Source organism: Crocuta crocuta, unplaced genomic scaffold (assembly GCF_008692635.1).
Source record: "Crocuta crocuta isolate KB4526 unplaced genomic scaffold, BGI_CrCroc_1.0 scaffold323, whole genome shotgun sequence".
NCBI classification, from domain to species: Eukaryota; Metazoa; Chordata; class Mammalia; order Carnivora; family Hyaenidae; genus Crocuta; species Crocuta crocuta.
Genome location: NW_027536465.1, coordinates 3036332 through 3052266, shown reverse-complemented (window position 1 = coordinate 3052266; position 15935 = coordinate 3036332). Strand labels below are relative to the sequence as shown.

The window sequence follows — 15935 nt, the reverse complement described above, 5'->3', positions numbered from 1 at the left end:
GCTGTCCCTGCCTCAGTAGATCTAAAACAAGCTCTCCCATGAGTGCCTGATGGTAGGTAGGGCTGAAAGCCCTAGCAGACCGCAGCGCTGGGCTCCACGAGACAGTAGTCAGGGAGGGCTTCACAGGGGAGCGCTATTTAAGCTGAGGTCTGCAGGATGCTTGGTGTTAGCAGGTCAAGAGGAAGGGAGCAGCAAGGCAGGTGAAGGGAACTGGGCGTGCAGAGGTCCAGGGGGAGGGAAGAAGTTTGGGCATCTGTGCAGGTGGCAAAAGACCAGGGTGGTGGGAGCTCAGGGCGAGAGAGGTCAAGGGGAGGCAGGGAAGGTAGCTGGGGACCGGAGCATGCTGGGGCTGGAGGATGTATTGTCTTGTTCCACGTGCGATTCCAAAGCATCCATTAAAGCCCTTCAGGGGGCGCCTGGGTGGCTCAGTTGATAGAGCGTCTGGTTTGGCTCAGGTCATGATCTCGAGGTTCGTGAGTTCAAGCCCCACAATGGGACTTGTTGCTATCATCATGAAACTTGCTTCAGATCCTCTGTCCCCCTCTCTCTGCCCCTACCCTACTCGGGCACACTCTCTCTCTCTCTCAAAAATAAATACACAAGAAGGCTTCAAGCAAGGGAGAGATGCCATCAGGTTTATGTTTCAGAAAGATCATTGGGCTGTGGAAGATGAGGTAGGGAGGGTATTTGTGACAGTGGAGAGCCCTGGGGCGTCCTGGAGCCCAACATCTTATGTTTGTGTAAGTGACAAATGACACACTGGGGGAGGATGGTGACAGGAGTTTCCAAAGCCATGTTGTTCTGGGCACCCCAAAGTCAGGGAGGCCCAGCTCCCGCCCTCAGCCCGGAGGCCAGCTCTCCGCTATGGGAGTCTTCCCACAGTGCAGCCAAGAAGCACAGGACTGCAAGAGAGAAACCTGGGGACGAATCGGCATCACGCTGAGCTGAGTCAAGGTCAAAGAGATCACTTTGCAGGAGCACTTCTCGGAGCCTTTGGGGAACCTGCCTTGTGCACCTCCAAGGAGCACCGCCTAGAACGCTACACGTTGCATTGCTTCTTTCGTAACTTTGTTCCTCACTGGACATTTTGCCACCAAACCCACAGGCAGAACTGCTGCTCTCCCGTATTCCCGTTTGCAGGGCTTGGGCATATCTGCTACTGAGCACGCTCACTTCTTCTCGAACCCTCTGCTCAGGAGACTGGAGAACCATCCTCTTTCAATTACTGTCAGGGTGGGGTGTCTGGGTGGCTCAGTTGGTTAAGTGTCTGACTTTGGTTCAGGTCATCATCTCACAGTTCATGAGTTTGAGCCCTGTGTTGGGCTCTGTGCTGACAGCTCAGAGGCTGGAGCCTGCTTTGGACTCTTTGTCTCTCTCTCTCTGGTCCTCCCCTGTTTACGCTCAGTTTCTCTCTCTTTTAAAAATAAATAAGCATTATGGGGCTCCTGGGTGGCTCAGTCAGTTAAACGTCCGACTTCAGCTCAGGTCATGATCACAGGGTTCATGGGTTCAAGCCTGCGTCGGGCTCTGTGCTAACAGCTCAGAGTTTGGAGCTGTCTTCAGATTCGGTATCTCCCTCTCTCTCTGACCCTCCCCTGCTCACGCTGTCCCCCTCTGTTTCTCAAAAATAAATAAAACATTTTGAAAAACAACAATAAATAAGCATTAAAAAATAAATAAAAAATAAGTTTAAATTATTGATGGGGAAACGGATTGGTTCAAGGTCCTGTGCCCAGCGCGAGAGCATTGAGGGCTCTTCAGGCGTTAGTCTGGATCAGCAGCTAACCGTAGAGAGCAGCCCAGGAGATTTGGGGGTGCCAGCCTTGATCACCCCTCCGACCCTTGCCTGGCCTGCTTAGGAGTATCAGCACAATGCTACCTCCCCTCGATCTCTTTCCTTTTCTCACCATCTCTTACTGCCTTTGGGAGAAAGAAGTCGACTCCCTCACCGAGAACCTTGGTCCCCTGTCCCACGAGGAGATGACAGGCCTGGCATTTCTGGTGCCCATCTTTACACGATGCTCCCAGCAGACCCGTGGAGGCCCATTCGACTTCCCGGCTCGATTATGGGGTGTGAACCACTGGCACTGTTTGATGTGGCCCAAGTGGATGTGGGCGTCTTGTCCCCACCCCCACCCCCACCCCTGCCCTGGTGTTCTAACCCTGGTGGTGTGTGTGGGGGGGGATACGAAGAGAAGAGACGGCACAGAGCATTTTCTCAGGAGGTTGGGTTTTTATTCTACGTTATTGGTATGACAGGGGGTGGGGCCAAGACTCTGCCTCCACAATCCCCGAGGAAGAACAGTCAGGAGAATTATATACATCTAGAGAGGCCTACTTAGGCTAGATCTTCTCGGGGACGCGGTGGGAAAGACACGGGCTCAGGCCACGGGGGCCAGGCCCACCTGGTTGTTCGCCCTGTCGAAGACGGCAAAGTACTGGCGGATGAAGACATCACCCAGGATCCAGAGCTCTCCGGAGGCGGTGGGGAGGTTCATGCCCTGCAGGCCGCTGACACAGCCCTGCTGGCTCTGCGGAAGAGGAGAAGGAAGCTGGAGATGGACAGGTCGCTGGCTCGGCAGGGACGAGGCGCTGGGGACGGAGCCTCGAGCTGCGTGGGCCGCTGCTGCGAGGCACGCGCAAGGAGGGACGTCCTGGCTGGCGTCCGGGGCCAGAGCCGGCCTGTGTAAGCCACTCATGCTTCTATTGGTTTCCAGGGATTACTAGACATTATCCAGGGTTTCTGGCCGCGGTACAGACCCTGACATCAGCATCGGGGTGAGGGGTTTGGGGAAAACTCAGCTGCCGTGAAGGATTTTGGAGGCTCCAGTGACACAGCCTTTTCTCATTATTCTGATCCCATCCAGTGGCAGAGGAGATCAGCTGCTAGTCCTTTTCATTTACGAGGGCACCGGGCCACAACCTTGGCTGCACCCCAGAGTCACCTGGGGAGCTCTGGAAAACCCCACTGTTTAGGCCCCGCCCACTACCAATGAAGCAGTGTGGAGCCTGGGGGACCGGCCCGCCCGGATAGCAGCCCTTCTTGCTGTGTAGCATCGACCCACTGGGCCAAACGAGCTTTCCCCCTGGTGTCGTAACAGGCGAGGCGTGGTCCTGCGGCTCATTTCTACCAAGTAAAGGGTTTGTCACTTCACAAGCCCTGACCCTACGGAAGGTGTGGTTCTCATTTGCTCAACCCTGTTTGTACCTTTGATGTGGTCGGTCTGACTTGATCACCCTTACCACGCTCAGAGGATGGGGAAAGCTGACGTCTCTAGTTTTTAGATGGGGAAACTGAGGCTGGGAGAGGTTGCAGCTGGCTTAGGCTCCGTGAGCTAGTCACTGACACCCAGGGATTGCACTCCGGTGTCTGACTAGAAACCCTCTTTTCCTGCCACCTGCCTTTACCTCACTTTTGCCCTTTTCGGGGGGGGACCGGCGCTGCAACCACATTTTCATGCATGCGGCTATTTTAAATGTATTCTTTTTTCTCCGGAGGCTGTCCAGAGCTGATGTCAGCTTTCGCTTGTGGAAGCACACTTTCCCTTGTGCAAAAGCCAGGGGAGGGGGAGGGGGTGTGGCATGTGGCCACACCCTCTGCGGGCACACATAGGTGGCTGGCCCAGAGCCCCCTTACCTGCAGGATGTAGGCGCTGGGAGGCAAAGGATACTCGTAGCCGTTGATGGTGAAGACGATGTCGGGCAGGCTGTTGATGGCTGAGCAGCTGATCGCCATCTGGGAAGAGCGAGGGTTAGGAGGGCTTTGGTGTCTTCTGCGTGGCAGGCAGCCACCACTTGGGTCTAGAACAGGGCCGTCTGACTCACCTGGCCGTTGGAGTTCTGGCTGGCTCCAATGTCGCTCTGGATGTTGGCAATGGCATTGGTTGGGCCAGTCAGCAGAGAGGTGCCTGTGTCAACGATGGCCTGGCAACCCCCATTGCAAGCGATGGACTCTCCGTTCATGGTAATGCTACATATGGGGGAAGACACGAGAAGGGTCCCCTGAGTCCCCAGGGTGCATATCTCCCCAAGGAGGAACCAGGTGGCCCCAGAGGGTCCCTCCTTCCATCCACTGGCCAACACGTAAAAGTCCAGCTTCTCCGTCATGCATTCAATTACTCAAATATTGACTGAGTGCCTGCTCTGTGCTTGGCTGGGAGATGCAAAGCCAGACAGCCACATGGTTCCAGGCTGCAGGGAGCTCATGGTCTGGCTGGCAAGGTAAGTTATGATGGAGAAAGAGCTGGAAGAAGCGGACACGTGGGAGGGGAACTGCAGCATGGTCTGGGGGAGGGGGGTGGAGGCGAGCAAGGGGGGAGGCCTCTCAGGGAAGCAGACACCCAGAGGTGGTCAGCGGGGGGCGTGGCAGAGATACAGAGCAGGGTCAGGAGGTAGAGGAAGTGACAGAGTTTTAGCCACTGGCTGCGGCAGGTGTAAGGCAACTGGTACGGGCCGGTCTGCCCAGGACAGTCCTGGTTTTAGTACCGTAAGCCTGGCATCCCAGGGAACTGGTCATTCTTGGGCAAACCTGTGTAGGTGGTCCCCTAGCAGGCCGGTGGGGTGATGGACAGCTGGGGAATGAGGCTGCTTGGGGGAGGGGAAGGCTCCAAAGGGGACAGTGGGGGGGAATACCCTGAAATTAGTCAGCCCCTTTGCCCTAGAGTGGGTGGAGTGAGTACCAGTTCGGGGGTCCCCTCCGTGCTGGGACCTGTGGACACGATGGCAGTAGATTGTCCTGTCTGTTAGACCGGAAGGAAAGTGGCTGTCTCATCCTTGCCACTTGTCGAGGGTGAGGAGTGGGGAGGGTCCCAGGCAGTTCGACTCCTCGAGCGAGGTGTCTTTCTTGGGATCTCGCTGGCTTGGCCAGCTCCTGCTTTCTCCTCCTGGGGTACATTTCCCTGTGCTGGCTGTTTGGCTGTTCCAGGGGGTTTCTAGAAAGCTTGGTTAACTAGGAATCTACACGCAAAGGAGATCTAGGACCCTTGCCAGTGTTCTCACCTGTCCACGCTGATCTGCCAGTAACCCTCAACAGAAACAGGCACCCAGTTCAGATTTCCACTGTAGTAAGAAGAGTCGATGCCACCAAACATCACCACGCTGCCACTCTGGTCATTGCTATGGAAAGGGGTGGGGGAGGGGACAAGACAGGGATTCACCATTCATTAATTAACTGAGCATCTATCTGCTATGTGCGTTCTAAGAGCTACTGACCCTAGACCGAGTTCTTGGCAGTGCTGGAGCTGCGCTGAGGGTATATGACAGACAGGGTTTTTCTAATCCTTACACCAAGGGTAAGTGGTTGCTACTGTTATTTCCACTTTACAAGTGAGGAAACTGAGGCTCAAAGAAGTGAAGCAACTTGCTCAAGGTCCCACAGCAGGGGAATACCCAAACCAAGACTGGAGCCCAGTTCTTTCCGGTTCCGAAGTGTGTGGTTTCTACCTTCATTGCTTTGGGGACCTCAAGAGAACTGAATATAGGGGCGCCTGGGTGGCTCTGTCGGTTTAGAATCAGTTTAGCGTCTGACTCTTGGTCTTGGCTCAGGTCATGGTCTCCTGGTTTGTGAATTTGAGCTCTGAGCTGGGAGTGTGGAGTCTGCTTCGGATTCTGTCTCTCTCTCCCTCTCTCTCTACCCTTCCCCCACTCGCTCTCTCTGTCTTGCTCCCCAAATAAATAAATAAGCTTACAAAAAAAAAATGAATGCATGACAATGTCTGCTCTTAAGGACTTGATAGTGTAGTTCATGGGTTCTCAGCCAGGGGGCAGTTTCCAATTTGCCAACGTCTGGGACATTTTTTTTGATTGTCATGATTCAGTGGTGGCCTTAAGGGGGTGCCACTGATCGCTAGCAGATAGAGGCCAGGGAAAGCGCTAAATATCCTGCAATGCACAGGACAGCCCCAACAGAAGCAATTATCTGGTCTGAAATGTCCATAGTGTGGTGATTGAGAAACCCTGATCTGGGGGAGAAATAAGAGGAAAGGAAACCCCTAAGTACGCATAAAGGCAGGCTGTGTTTAAGAGCCGACTTGAATATTCAGGGTCCAAGAGGAAAAACAGATGAATGGTTTCCTCCTGTTGTAAATTTCAGGGATCCTTGCGACCGGGACATTCTCTTTTTAAATCTCTGCAGTTTCCAGTTAGATAGGGAAGCAAAGGTGGGTGATGATAAGAAATTAACCATGAAAGAACTGGCCACAGATAAAATGGTCTCCACTCACCTAACCCCACCCCAGCTCCCTATAAACCTCTGACCATGCAACGCAATGCAGGGAGATTACAGCGGAGCAGTTAACAGGTCAAGAAAAACATTGACCACGACCGATCCCCTCGAAAGAGAAGGATGTGTTGGAGGAAAGCTGAGTGTCTGGAAAACTGACGACACTCTGATATTCTTGCATAAACCTCTGCTCAATCAAACGAACCCTTGGCTTATTCTTTACTCATTCTTAGAATACACTCAGAGCCACATCTGGAACCTAGATTTTGTTAACCAACAGAGGAAACTTGCATTCATCATTTAAAAGTTGCCTTGTTGAAGACACAAGTCCTATTTTCATTTTTGTCTTTTAAGTAGGCTCCACGCCCAGTGCGGGGCCCAATGTGGGGCATGAACTCATGACCCCGAGATCGAGACTTGAGCCGAGACCAAGAGTTGGACCCTCAACTGACTGAGCCACCCAGGTGCCCCAATTTTCACTTTTTGCTGTGGAATGTTGGCCCCTGTTTTAAGTGGATGCACTTAACATGGTGGTCTGGTGGGGACCAGCTACTAGTGGGCTGGTGGTGGGAGCAAATGGCGACAGACATTTGACTGTGTAGGTCAAGGTGATAAAACTCACGCTGGTAAAGCAAGACCAGTGAAGGCAGCTCCTCAGGGAGGGCTTTGGCACCATTCTCGCCAAGATTTACCTCTTGAGAGTTAGACATCAACCTTTTGAATGCCTTGCTCACTGAGACCCTGTCCACCCCACCCAGCTCTGGACAGCCCCCTGCGGGGCCAGGTGGCCGTGACCCCCTCCCCCTGCCCAACTTACCTGCTCAGGTAGACTGAGAAGAGATCCTGGGAAACCAGACCCTCGTTCCACATGTTGTCAAAGACGGGTGTGGCCCCGGAGGCGGAGATCTGGGGGTAGGCCAGACCCAGGATGCCATCGAAGGGAGCGTAGTACAGGAAGGAGCCGGGCTCGGTCTCGCTCAGGCCGAAGATCTGGTTGGTGTCTGAGACGCCTCCGACCTGAATCAGGGGAAACCACCAAGTTTGCGGTCAGTGCGGGTTGGCTGAGCTCGGTGGGCACCAGCCCTGGGCCCAGAGCGTCCCTGGTTCATTCTGAGTAGGACTTGGCTTCCGGTGTGGCAGGCGGGGAGGAAGGGAGTCCTGTCCCCGGGCGTGCTTATTATTCCTGTGGATGTAACCATTGCGACTGATCTCCAGATGGCCACAGTCTGGAGTGAGAATTTGCCGCGGAGCAGATGGTCACGGCGCGTGTGTGTGTGTGTCTGTGCATGCGCACATACTAGCGCTCTAGCTTCTGATTGGATGCAAAGCGGACCCCAGACAAGTCAGAGCCCCTGACCCTGCTACATCTTGTGGGGGGGGCGGGGGATGTGCTTGTGAAGCTGTCCTGACTCAGGGGGGCTGCAGGTGGGGGGACGAGGAAGGGGAGGAGGTGCTGAAAGAGAACTGAGCTTTTGTGCCTTCTGCTCCTGGCCCCTACCTAGCATTCAACTTGGGGGTGCGGAGGTTGCCTTATGGCTCCGGGAAGCCACTCCCTCACCCGCTACTGCCCCACCTAGAGATGACATCTCTGCCACTTTCCCTTCCCGCATCGCCTCTCAGGTTACTTTTGTGATCACTGAGCACCCCCACCCTTGAACAAGCTGACTCTGGGGGGCGGGGTGCACTGCAGTCCCCAGGATCCCCGGAAGATGGCTCCAGGGGTGGGCAGGGTGAGGTGGCCAGCCAGCAGGGGCTCACCTGGACGGTGTCGTAGCCCAGGATGCCTGTCATGCTGCCGGTGCCATAGGCGATGGAGACTGGCTGGCTGGTGGCCTGGTAGGTGGAGGACTGCTGAGGGTTGAAGCGTTTGTGGTTGGCTGCGGGGGGGCAAGAAGTAACAGTGTCAAGTTCGAAAAGCTGAGTGAGAGTCGTGGGCCGAGAATATCTTCGGTGGGGGTGGGGTGGGGTGTCTTGGTTCTGGGTGGGGCTTTGGAGGAGAAATGTAACCTTTGCCCCAGACTTTGGAGCCTAAGCATTCCCAGGTTCCACTTCTGTCTCGTTGGGCCAGTAGGGGACCCTGTCACTGATGGAAGGTCCCCAGCGGACCTCACAGTGCTCCCAAGGGCGTCCAGGCTAACACTGAACAGAGCAGGCTCTGGCTGTCCGAGGTGCCAAGCACTTTCAAATTCTCTCTGCTGGTGGATTGAGCTCTGTGAGGGCAGGGACCGGGCATGATTCACTCCATTGTCCCTGGGCACCCAGTGCTTGGCGCCTAGCAGGTGCTCAGTGATGCCTGCCAAGTGAATCCCTGAGTGACTCTCCCAGGTTTGACAATGGACCTATTTGAAACCCCTGGGTGTTCAGGGCCCCAGGTCGGCTGGTGACCGGGCAGCCCGGGCAGGGCAGGGCCAGGCACTCACTGCAGGCAGGGCTGTTGCAGTAGACCGATGGCACCCACAGGTTGGAGGAGCCGGTGTCGAAGATGACGGTGAACTCCTGAGGGGGGGTGCCAATGCCGATGGTGCCAAAGTACTCCATCTGTCAGGGTGGGATGGAACAGCTCGCTGACCGCACTGGGGCTCCCCAGGCTGGCCTCCCCCTCCTCCTGGAAGTCTTCCCTGATTGCTCCTCTGTTACCCTCTGACTGTTCTCTTCGCACCATGAACACCCAACAATTATTGGCTGTCCCCTCGTCATTCAGCTCTTGTCTGGTATATCTGAGTCTCATAGTCCTAGAGAATGCACGTTCTCGGACAGGGGCGGACCTTTCCAGCACCACCCTCCCCCCCCCCAAGTCTAGGCTGAAATGCTTTTTCATTAAATTGTTGATGGTGGGGGGTAAGCAAATCACCTCACGGTGGGCACCCCTCCAGACATCTGATTCCTAAATCTAGGTGTGTGTAGCCGGTTCAAGAAGGCACAGAGTCAGGATGGTTAATCTCAGTGGCAGCACCTACTCCCTTCCCAGCTCTGTTCCAGCCCCGTGGGGCTTGCTGTTCTTTGATGATGACGTCAGGCTCATTCCCCTCGCAGGGCCTTTGCACTTGCTATTTCTTGTGCTGGGCACCTGCTTATTCTAGATCTTTCCTTGGCTGGCTCCTTCTCACCACTCAACTGTCACCTCTGCCAAGAGGCCCTCCCTGACCACTTTATCTAAATTTGCCCTTCCCTCCTGGTTCTCCTTCCTCTTACTCTGATTAGTTTTTCTTTGTGACTCTGGTCATTACCTGAATTATCTGAGATACTTATTTGTCTCTTATTTGTCTTTCCTACTAGAATATAAGCTCCAGGAACTTTGATTATCCACCATTGTTTCCTTACCTCCTTGCACAGAGCCTCTGGCACATAGTAGGTGCTTCATAAATATTTGCTAAGTGAGTAGGTGGACTAACTTTACCAAGCTCTTGCCAAAGGCCGGGCCCTGTGCTAAGTACTCCAAAAAACCCCAAAACAAAACAAAACAAAACCCCAAAAACAAAAACCAACAAACCTTAAAAACCAAAAAAATTCCAGACATTACTGCATTAATTACTTGCCACAACCCCCGATGGTAGATATTAGTGGTTCTGTTTTACAGACAAGGACACTAAAGCTCACTCAGAATTTAAAGGACTTCCCCAAGGTCACACGGCTGCTCAGGATTAAAGCCTAGCTTTGCACCAGGTCTGGCAGATTTCATAGGCTACGACCTTAACGACAGGCAACCACGGCCCAGCGCCGTTGACACTCGGGACACAATATCTACTAAAGGGCAGGGTGTTGCCATTGGGTCGCAGATGGAAGAGTCAGAGTGATCTTCCTGAAACTCGCATCGGATCGTGTCAGCCCTCCCGGTTAGGATGATTGAGTGGCCATTAGGATGTAGACCACTGGGGGACTCTGGTCGGACCCAGTCTCCGGCCCCTTGGTCCTCGATTGTGCCTCTTTCTCTAGCTCTCTGCTCTCCATGAACACTGACCTCCTGTCCTCAAATGCACTCTGTTCCCCACTGTCGCGAGGTCCGGCACATGCCGTCAGCCCTCTGGGACTCCCTCCTGTCCCCTGGAGACCCCCATGCTTCCTTCACTGCCTGCCCCGGCCACAGCCTCATAGCCTGAGACCTTCACTGAGCAGCCCCCGGCCCGGTTGTGCTGTTCATGGTTTGCAAGGCTCCCTGACGACTGTCTGTCTCTTCCTCCTGGACCGTGACCTCCATGAGGACAGGGGCTGCGCGGGGCTTTGCTCGTTACGGCCGCCCCTGGGCCCAGCACAGACACGTAAAGACGTGCTCTGGATGTGTAAACACCAGATGAAAGGATGATATGGGGGAGAACAGCCCTGACGGTCACTTCCTGCCCTTCCCTGTGCCTCTGAGGTCCTGGGAGCAGAGCCCCAGGTTACCGCCTGCGAGTCCTGAGCGCTGGCCGGTCCTCGGAGCTGCCCGGCTGCCCGCCCCCGTACTCACATCCATGTAGTTCTCCAGGGGCTGGGCCGCTACCAGGGTGGCGTCCTCATTGGGGAAGTACTTGCTGGCTGGGTTGAAGCTGTGCGTCTTCAGGAAGTCCTTCAGGAGGCCATGCTCGATCAGGTTCTGCCTCAAGGACTTCTTTCTGACGAGGGGAACCCTGTGGCAGGACATTAGCAAATGGGCGGTTTAGAGGAGGCTGAGGAATGGGGCAGAGAGTCTGCTCGTGGGCTGCTGTGCAAGCCTTGGAAGGGCGAGGGAGCTGGCCCAAGAGAGGAGGGGGAAGCGAAGCTGGGGGGGAGATGCTTCTCTTTTGGGCACGCCGAGGCAGGGAGGGGAGGTGGTTGCCCGGAGTCCCCCAGCCCCGTGCCCACGTCGGCAGGGCTGCCTCCCCAAGAAGGCAGAGCCAGACAAGAAGGGAGCCGGGAGCCGGTGGAGCAGAGTGGAGCCGGGTGAGGGAAGAGGGGAGGAAGAAAAATGTGAGGGGAGGAAGAAAAAAGAAGGCGACACGGCAGGCAGCAAAAGAAATAGCTGTTCTCGGTGCAGCGCGTGCCCGGACTCACTTGATGATGGTGCACTCGGAGAGCACCAGCAAGCCGAGCAACAGCAGCCACTTCATGGTTCTGGTGGGTCCCAATCTCCAGAGAGGGGTAGATCGGTGGAAGTGTGCCGCAGCAGGCAGGAGCTGGCCCTTATATACAGGCCCAGTCCTTGGGGATCAGCCTCATCACCCTCCTCGTCACCCCTTATCCCAACTCCAAACAGAAAAGTTCCTGATAAGACGGTCCCCGCCCCTGAGCTCCGTTCTGAGAAGTTTCCAGTGGAGTAGATTTCCACTGTAACCGTATCCCGCAGAGGCGATGGCCCTGCAGAGAGCAAGCTATGGAGTGGTGGCTTATTATTTCTTAAATAATGGAATTCGTTAAAACGTGACAATTTTGACAGAAGTGGTCTAACGTGCACGTAACGTGGAACAGATGTGCAGGAAGCGTGTTGCCCCCTGCTGTGCCCCCCTCCCCCACTGTGGCCCAGGGGGCTGGGGATCTCAGGGGACCGTGCCCCACTCGGCGATGGGCCGTGTTCCTGTAGCTGCTACCCCCGAAACACATCCCTAAGGTCGGTGGTTCGGGACTCGGGACACATCTCTGCCCACATGGGTCCTCATGTGGGATTGTTGGGTTTCGAACTAGCCTCCGGGCCCTGCTGTGTTCTCGTTTCTCATGCAGCACAGAGGAAGAGGAGGGAGTGGGGCAAGTAGAAGAATGGGGTCTTCCTTTCCTGCAGGAAGCAAACTGGAAACAGGCTCGGTTTGTCATTGGAAGCTGGGCCCTTTGCTTTCTGCACCCCCTCTCTCCCTACTGCTCCTCTCTCATGCTCTCAAGTTGCTGGAAGCTTCTGCCGTGGAGGTCCCACCAGGGCTTGACTCTCCCAGGTGCTCCATGCGTAAAGCATGGCCAAATCAGCTACAGTAGAGCAAAGCTATCTGGGAAAATTCATACTAGCATGTGAATGGCTTCAAAGAGAATCTTCTTCTTAGAAGATGCTTCCTGGGATGCCTGGTTAAGCGTCTGGCTCTTGATTTTGACTCAGGTCATGATTCCAGGGTCGTGGGATCAAGCCCCATGTTGGGCTCCGTGCTTAGTGTGTAGCCTGCTTAAGATTCTGTCGGTCTGTCTGTCTCTCTCCCTCAGGCCCTCCCCCTTCCCACTCTGGCTCCCTCTCTCTAAAGCAAAAAAAAATTTTTTTAAATAAAAATAAAAAAAGAACCGGATTACCAACCCATCAGATTTTCTACCTTGTGGGGTTTATTCAGTGGACGAAGCAGAGTGAAAACTTTGATTCAGAAATTATCGGGGAGGGACATATGAGAGAGGAAGGTCGCAAGCCCTGTCTGTGGGTCTTGTTTTGAAATCAGATGCCCTGGGCCACCCTTGGTTTTTCCAACATCAGGAGACACAGATTCTGTGAAAGCTCCAAATGCCCCCCAGCGCCTCTGGATGATGGTGGAGGGGTGGGTGGTGTGGATCAAGGTGGTTGGTTAAGCACATCTGCATTTCACACTTACCGTTAAGACATCTATGGGGCCCAAGTGTAGATCCTTGCCTGGTATTTTCCATGTTCACCTCTGTTAGTACCTGCTTCCTCTCCTCTCCTTTTGATTCCCCTCCAGCTTGTCTCACTCTCACCTTTGGGCTGATTCTATGGGGAAACTGACAGTCCTCTGATGGTGGTCTGAGTTCTGGGAGCACCCGAACCCCGGCTCGAAGCTGCCACTGGGCGGGAGAAAGGGCGGGAGGGGGCGTGCAGGGGTGAGGGTGCTCATCAGGGCTCCCAAGGTAACTGGAGTCTTCCCCTAGTTGGTGGATGGACGGGTGCTCATCATTATTCTTTATACTTTATGTATATGTTGTGTGTACCTGAAACCGTTCATAAATAACCTCTTAAAAAGGAAAGAAACAATGACTGAGTCTTTTTTTTTTCTTTTTTCTTTTTTTAAGAACTGAGTCTTTTACGCCTACTTTTCAACTTGGAAATGTGAGTGGGTGGCTGGGTGGTAGTGGGGAGAGTCAGGGGGCCCTCAGGACTGAGGCGTGGGGAGCGAGCCATGAAGATCGTGGTGCGTGTTTTATTCACCTTTCATTTTTCTCGATGGGTTATATGGTGCACAGAAGTGTTTAGCACGGTGTTTTCATTGACCCCAAGCAAGCTGGGCTTGGGTGAGAGCTGCTTGGGAATGAGGCTCGGAGCAGGGTCAGGATTCCATAAGTGGCCATTTTTGCCGTTCAAACCGCCATTCTGGTAATTTAGCGGCACCATCTGTGCGTTTCTCTCCCTCAGCAGTTAGATGGGAGCTTAGACTTACTGACCTCTTACTTTTAGCTCACGATGTTAAGTAGTATTATGATCCCCATTTTATGGATGAGGAAACTGAGGCTCAGAGAAGTTGTGCCACTTGCCTGAGGGACACTGAGAGAGCAGGGGCTCAAATCCAGGCCTCTCTCACTTGTTTCCTGTGCCTTCAGCCTCCATCCCCTGACTGGGGTTTACTGAAGGCCATGGAGGAATTTTATGAAGAGTTCTGGATCCAGGGCCTGAGTTTGAATCCCAGCCCTGCCTCTGAACATCTGTGAGACCCGGGGCTAGTGATCTGGTCTCTCTGAGACTCAGTTTCCTCATCTGTAAAATGGGGATGATGGTCCCGCCACTTTCAGGGGATTGTAGTGAGGACTGAATGCAGAGTGCTAACCACCCACACGCTTACAGGGGCTAAAACGAAAGCCACGGTCAACCCCACGTGTTGGTGAGGGTGCTCAGCCCACCCTTGCAGGTCGGCATGCGAAATGTACGGGCCCTTTGGGAAATGGCTTAGCAGTTCCGTATAAAGTAAACACACACTTACCATTTGACCCAGCAGCCCCCCTCCTGGGTATTTCCTGAAAAGAAATGAAAACCATGTGTTTTCACAAAGACCTGCACACAGATGTTTATAACAGCTTTTTTTTCATGATTGTCGAAAACCGGAAACGGCTCAGATGTCCCTCAGCTGGTCGCTGGATACGCAGTTGGTGGTGCAGCCACATGATGGGAGAGAGCTCAGCGACAGGAACAATGAGCTGCTGGACAAACCTTACCAGCATTATGCCGAGCGAAGGAGGCCAGACTCGAAGGGCTAGCTCTGTACGATTCTTACATATACAACATTCTGGAAAAGGCAAAAAAATAATGGGAAGAGGAAACAGGTCAGAGGCCAGGAACAGGATGACTTAGGGGAGATGGAAATACTCTTCTCTCTAGATGGTACACTTGAAAAGGTAAGTTTCCCTCTATGGCCACAGACGTAATGCACCTGACTTTACAGCAGGTGGCATGTTCGGCCAGTGACAGTCACACGAGGGAGGTGGGGGGGCGTGTGTGTGAAAGGAAATTGGGTACTAGGTTCTGCCTGTGGAGGTCCCCTGGTGGGGACACGTGGCGTTCATTTCAAATAAGATGTTGTAAGGGGCTCCTCCGTGGCTCAGTCGGCTAAGCGTCCACCTTTGGCTCAAGCTCATGAACTTGTGGCTCGTGAGTTTGAGCCCCATGTTGGGCTCTGCGCTGACAGCTCGGAGCCTGGAGCCTGCTTCGGATTCTGTGTCTCCCTCTCCCTCTGTTCCTCCCTCGCTTGCAAAAATAAATAAAGATTAAAAATATTTAAAAAATAGATTATATTAAAAAAAAATAAGATGCTGTAATTCCATAAAAGGAAACACAAGCAAAAAGGATAATGCATTCCGCATCCCTACTTTCATTATGGCCCCTTGGAACAATGAGTAAAGTCTGTCACCATCTGCTTTTCTCCTCGTGATGAAGCTGGGCCACTGTGGCAAAGCTTTGAGGAGCCGAGTGAGGGCCACGAACATTCCCCAGAGCCCCTGGCTGGTGGGCTCTTTCACGCCATCCTGGGGGTTGAGGGTGGGGTGGCCAGGTTCCATCTAGGAAGGGCAGATAGTGTCCAGGCTCTCTCCTGGGCATATGAGAGGGTTGTAGGGTTTAGCCCCCATGGGAATTTCAGACAGAGGAGAAATGTGTTTGGGAGGCAGAAGGAAAGCTCCTCAGGCAGGAGCCTGAAGGAGCCATTTACATACTTATTCAGCTCATTTTTATTATGCGCCTGCTACATGCTGGGTAGACACGCTGCAGTGGCTGGGAGTACATCCTGCACAAAATGGAAACATGCCAAGGCTTTAAGGGGTTCGTGGTCAAGTCAAGAGAGGGCAGATGTTGGGGGGGGGGGCGCTGCTCTTTCCTTCCCACCTGGTAGGTCTTTGGAATGAACTCATGGGAAGCTCTTGGATTGGTGAAGATAATCGAGTCTGTCTGTCTTTCTTTCTTTCTTTCTTTCTTTCTTTCTTTCTTTCTTTCTTTCTTTCTAATGTTGATTTATTTTTGAGACAAAGAGACACAGAGCATGAGCAGGGGAGGGGCAGAGAGAGGGAGACACAGAATCCGAAGCAAGCTTCATGCTCGAGCTGTCAGTACAGAGCCTGATGCAGGGCCTGAACTCACGGATCATGAGTTCATGACCTGAGCCGAAGTTGGAAGCTTAACTGACTGAGCCATCCAGGTGCCCCTCAAGTCTTTCTATATTAGAGATTTTAATACTTGAGGGAGGCTGAAATTGAAGGCACCACTTCCCAGCTTATGATAGAGTCTATCATGACCCCCATTGATCCTTGCCCTCTGGTATCCATGCTCCTTGCAATCCCCTCCCTTGAATGTGTGCAGGACCTG

At 53.7% G+C, this 15935-nt stretch overlaps 1 protein-coding gene across 1 annotated transcript; it reads right to left on the bottom strand.

Annotated features, from left to right (window-relative positions):
* Positions 1-2255: 2255 nt before the first annotated feature.
* Positions 2256-11305, bottom strand: LOC144218816 (pepsin A). Its single transcript, XM_077748788.1, has 9 exons — positions 11228-11305; positions 10665-10824; positions 8641-8758; positions 7979-8097; positions 7038-7237; positions 4999-5115; positions 3826-3970; positions 3638-3736; positions 2256-2531 (listed from the first exon to the last, which is right to left on the bottom strand). Exons 1-9 carry the CDS (start codon positions 11281-11283, stop codon positions 2382-2384), a joined length of 1164 nt encoding a protein of 387 aa, XP_077604914.1. The 5' UTR covers positions 11284-11305; the 3' UTR covers positions 2256-2381.
* Between the last annotated feature and the right edge of the window lie 4630 nt (positions 11306-15935).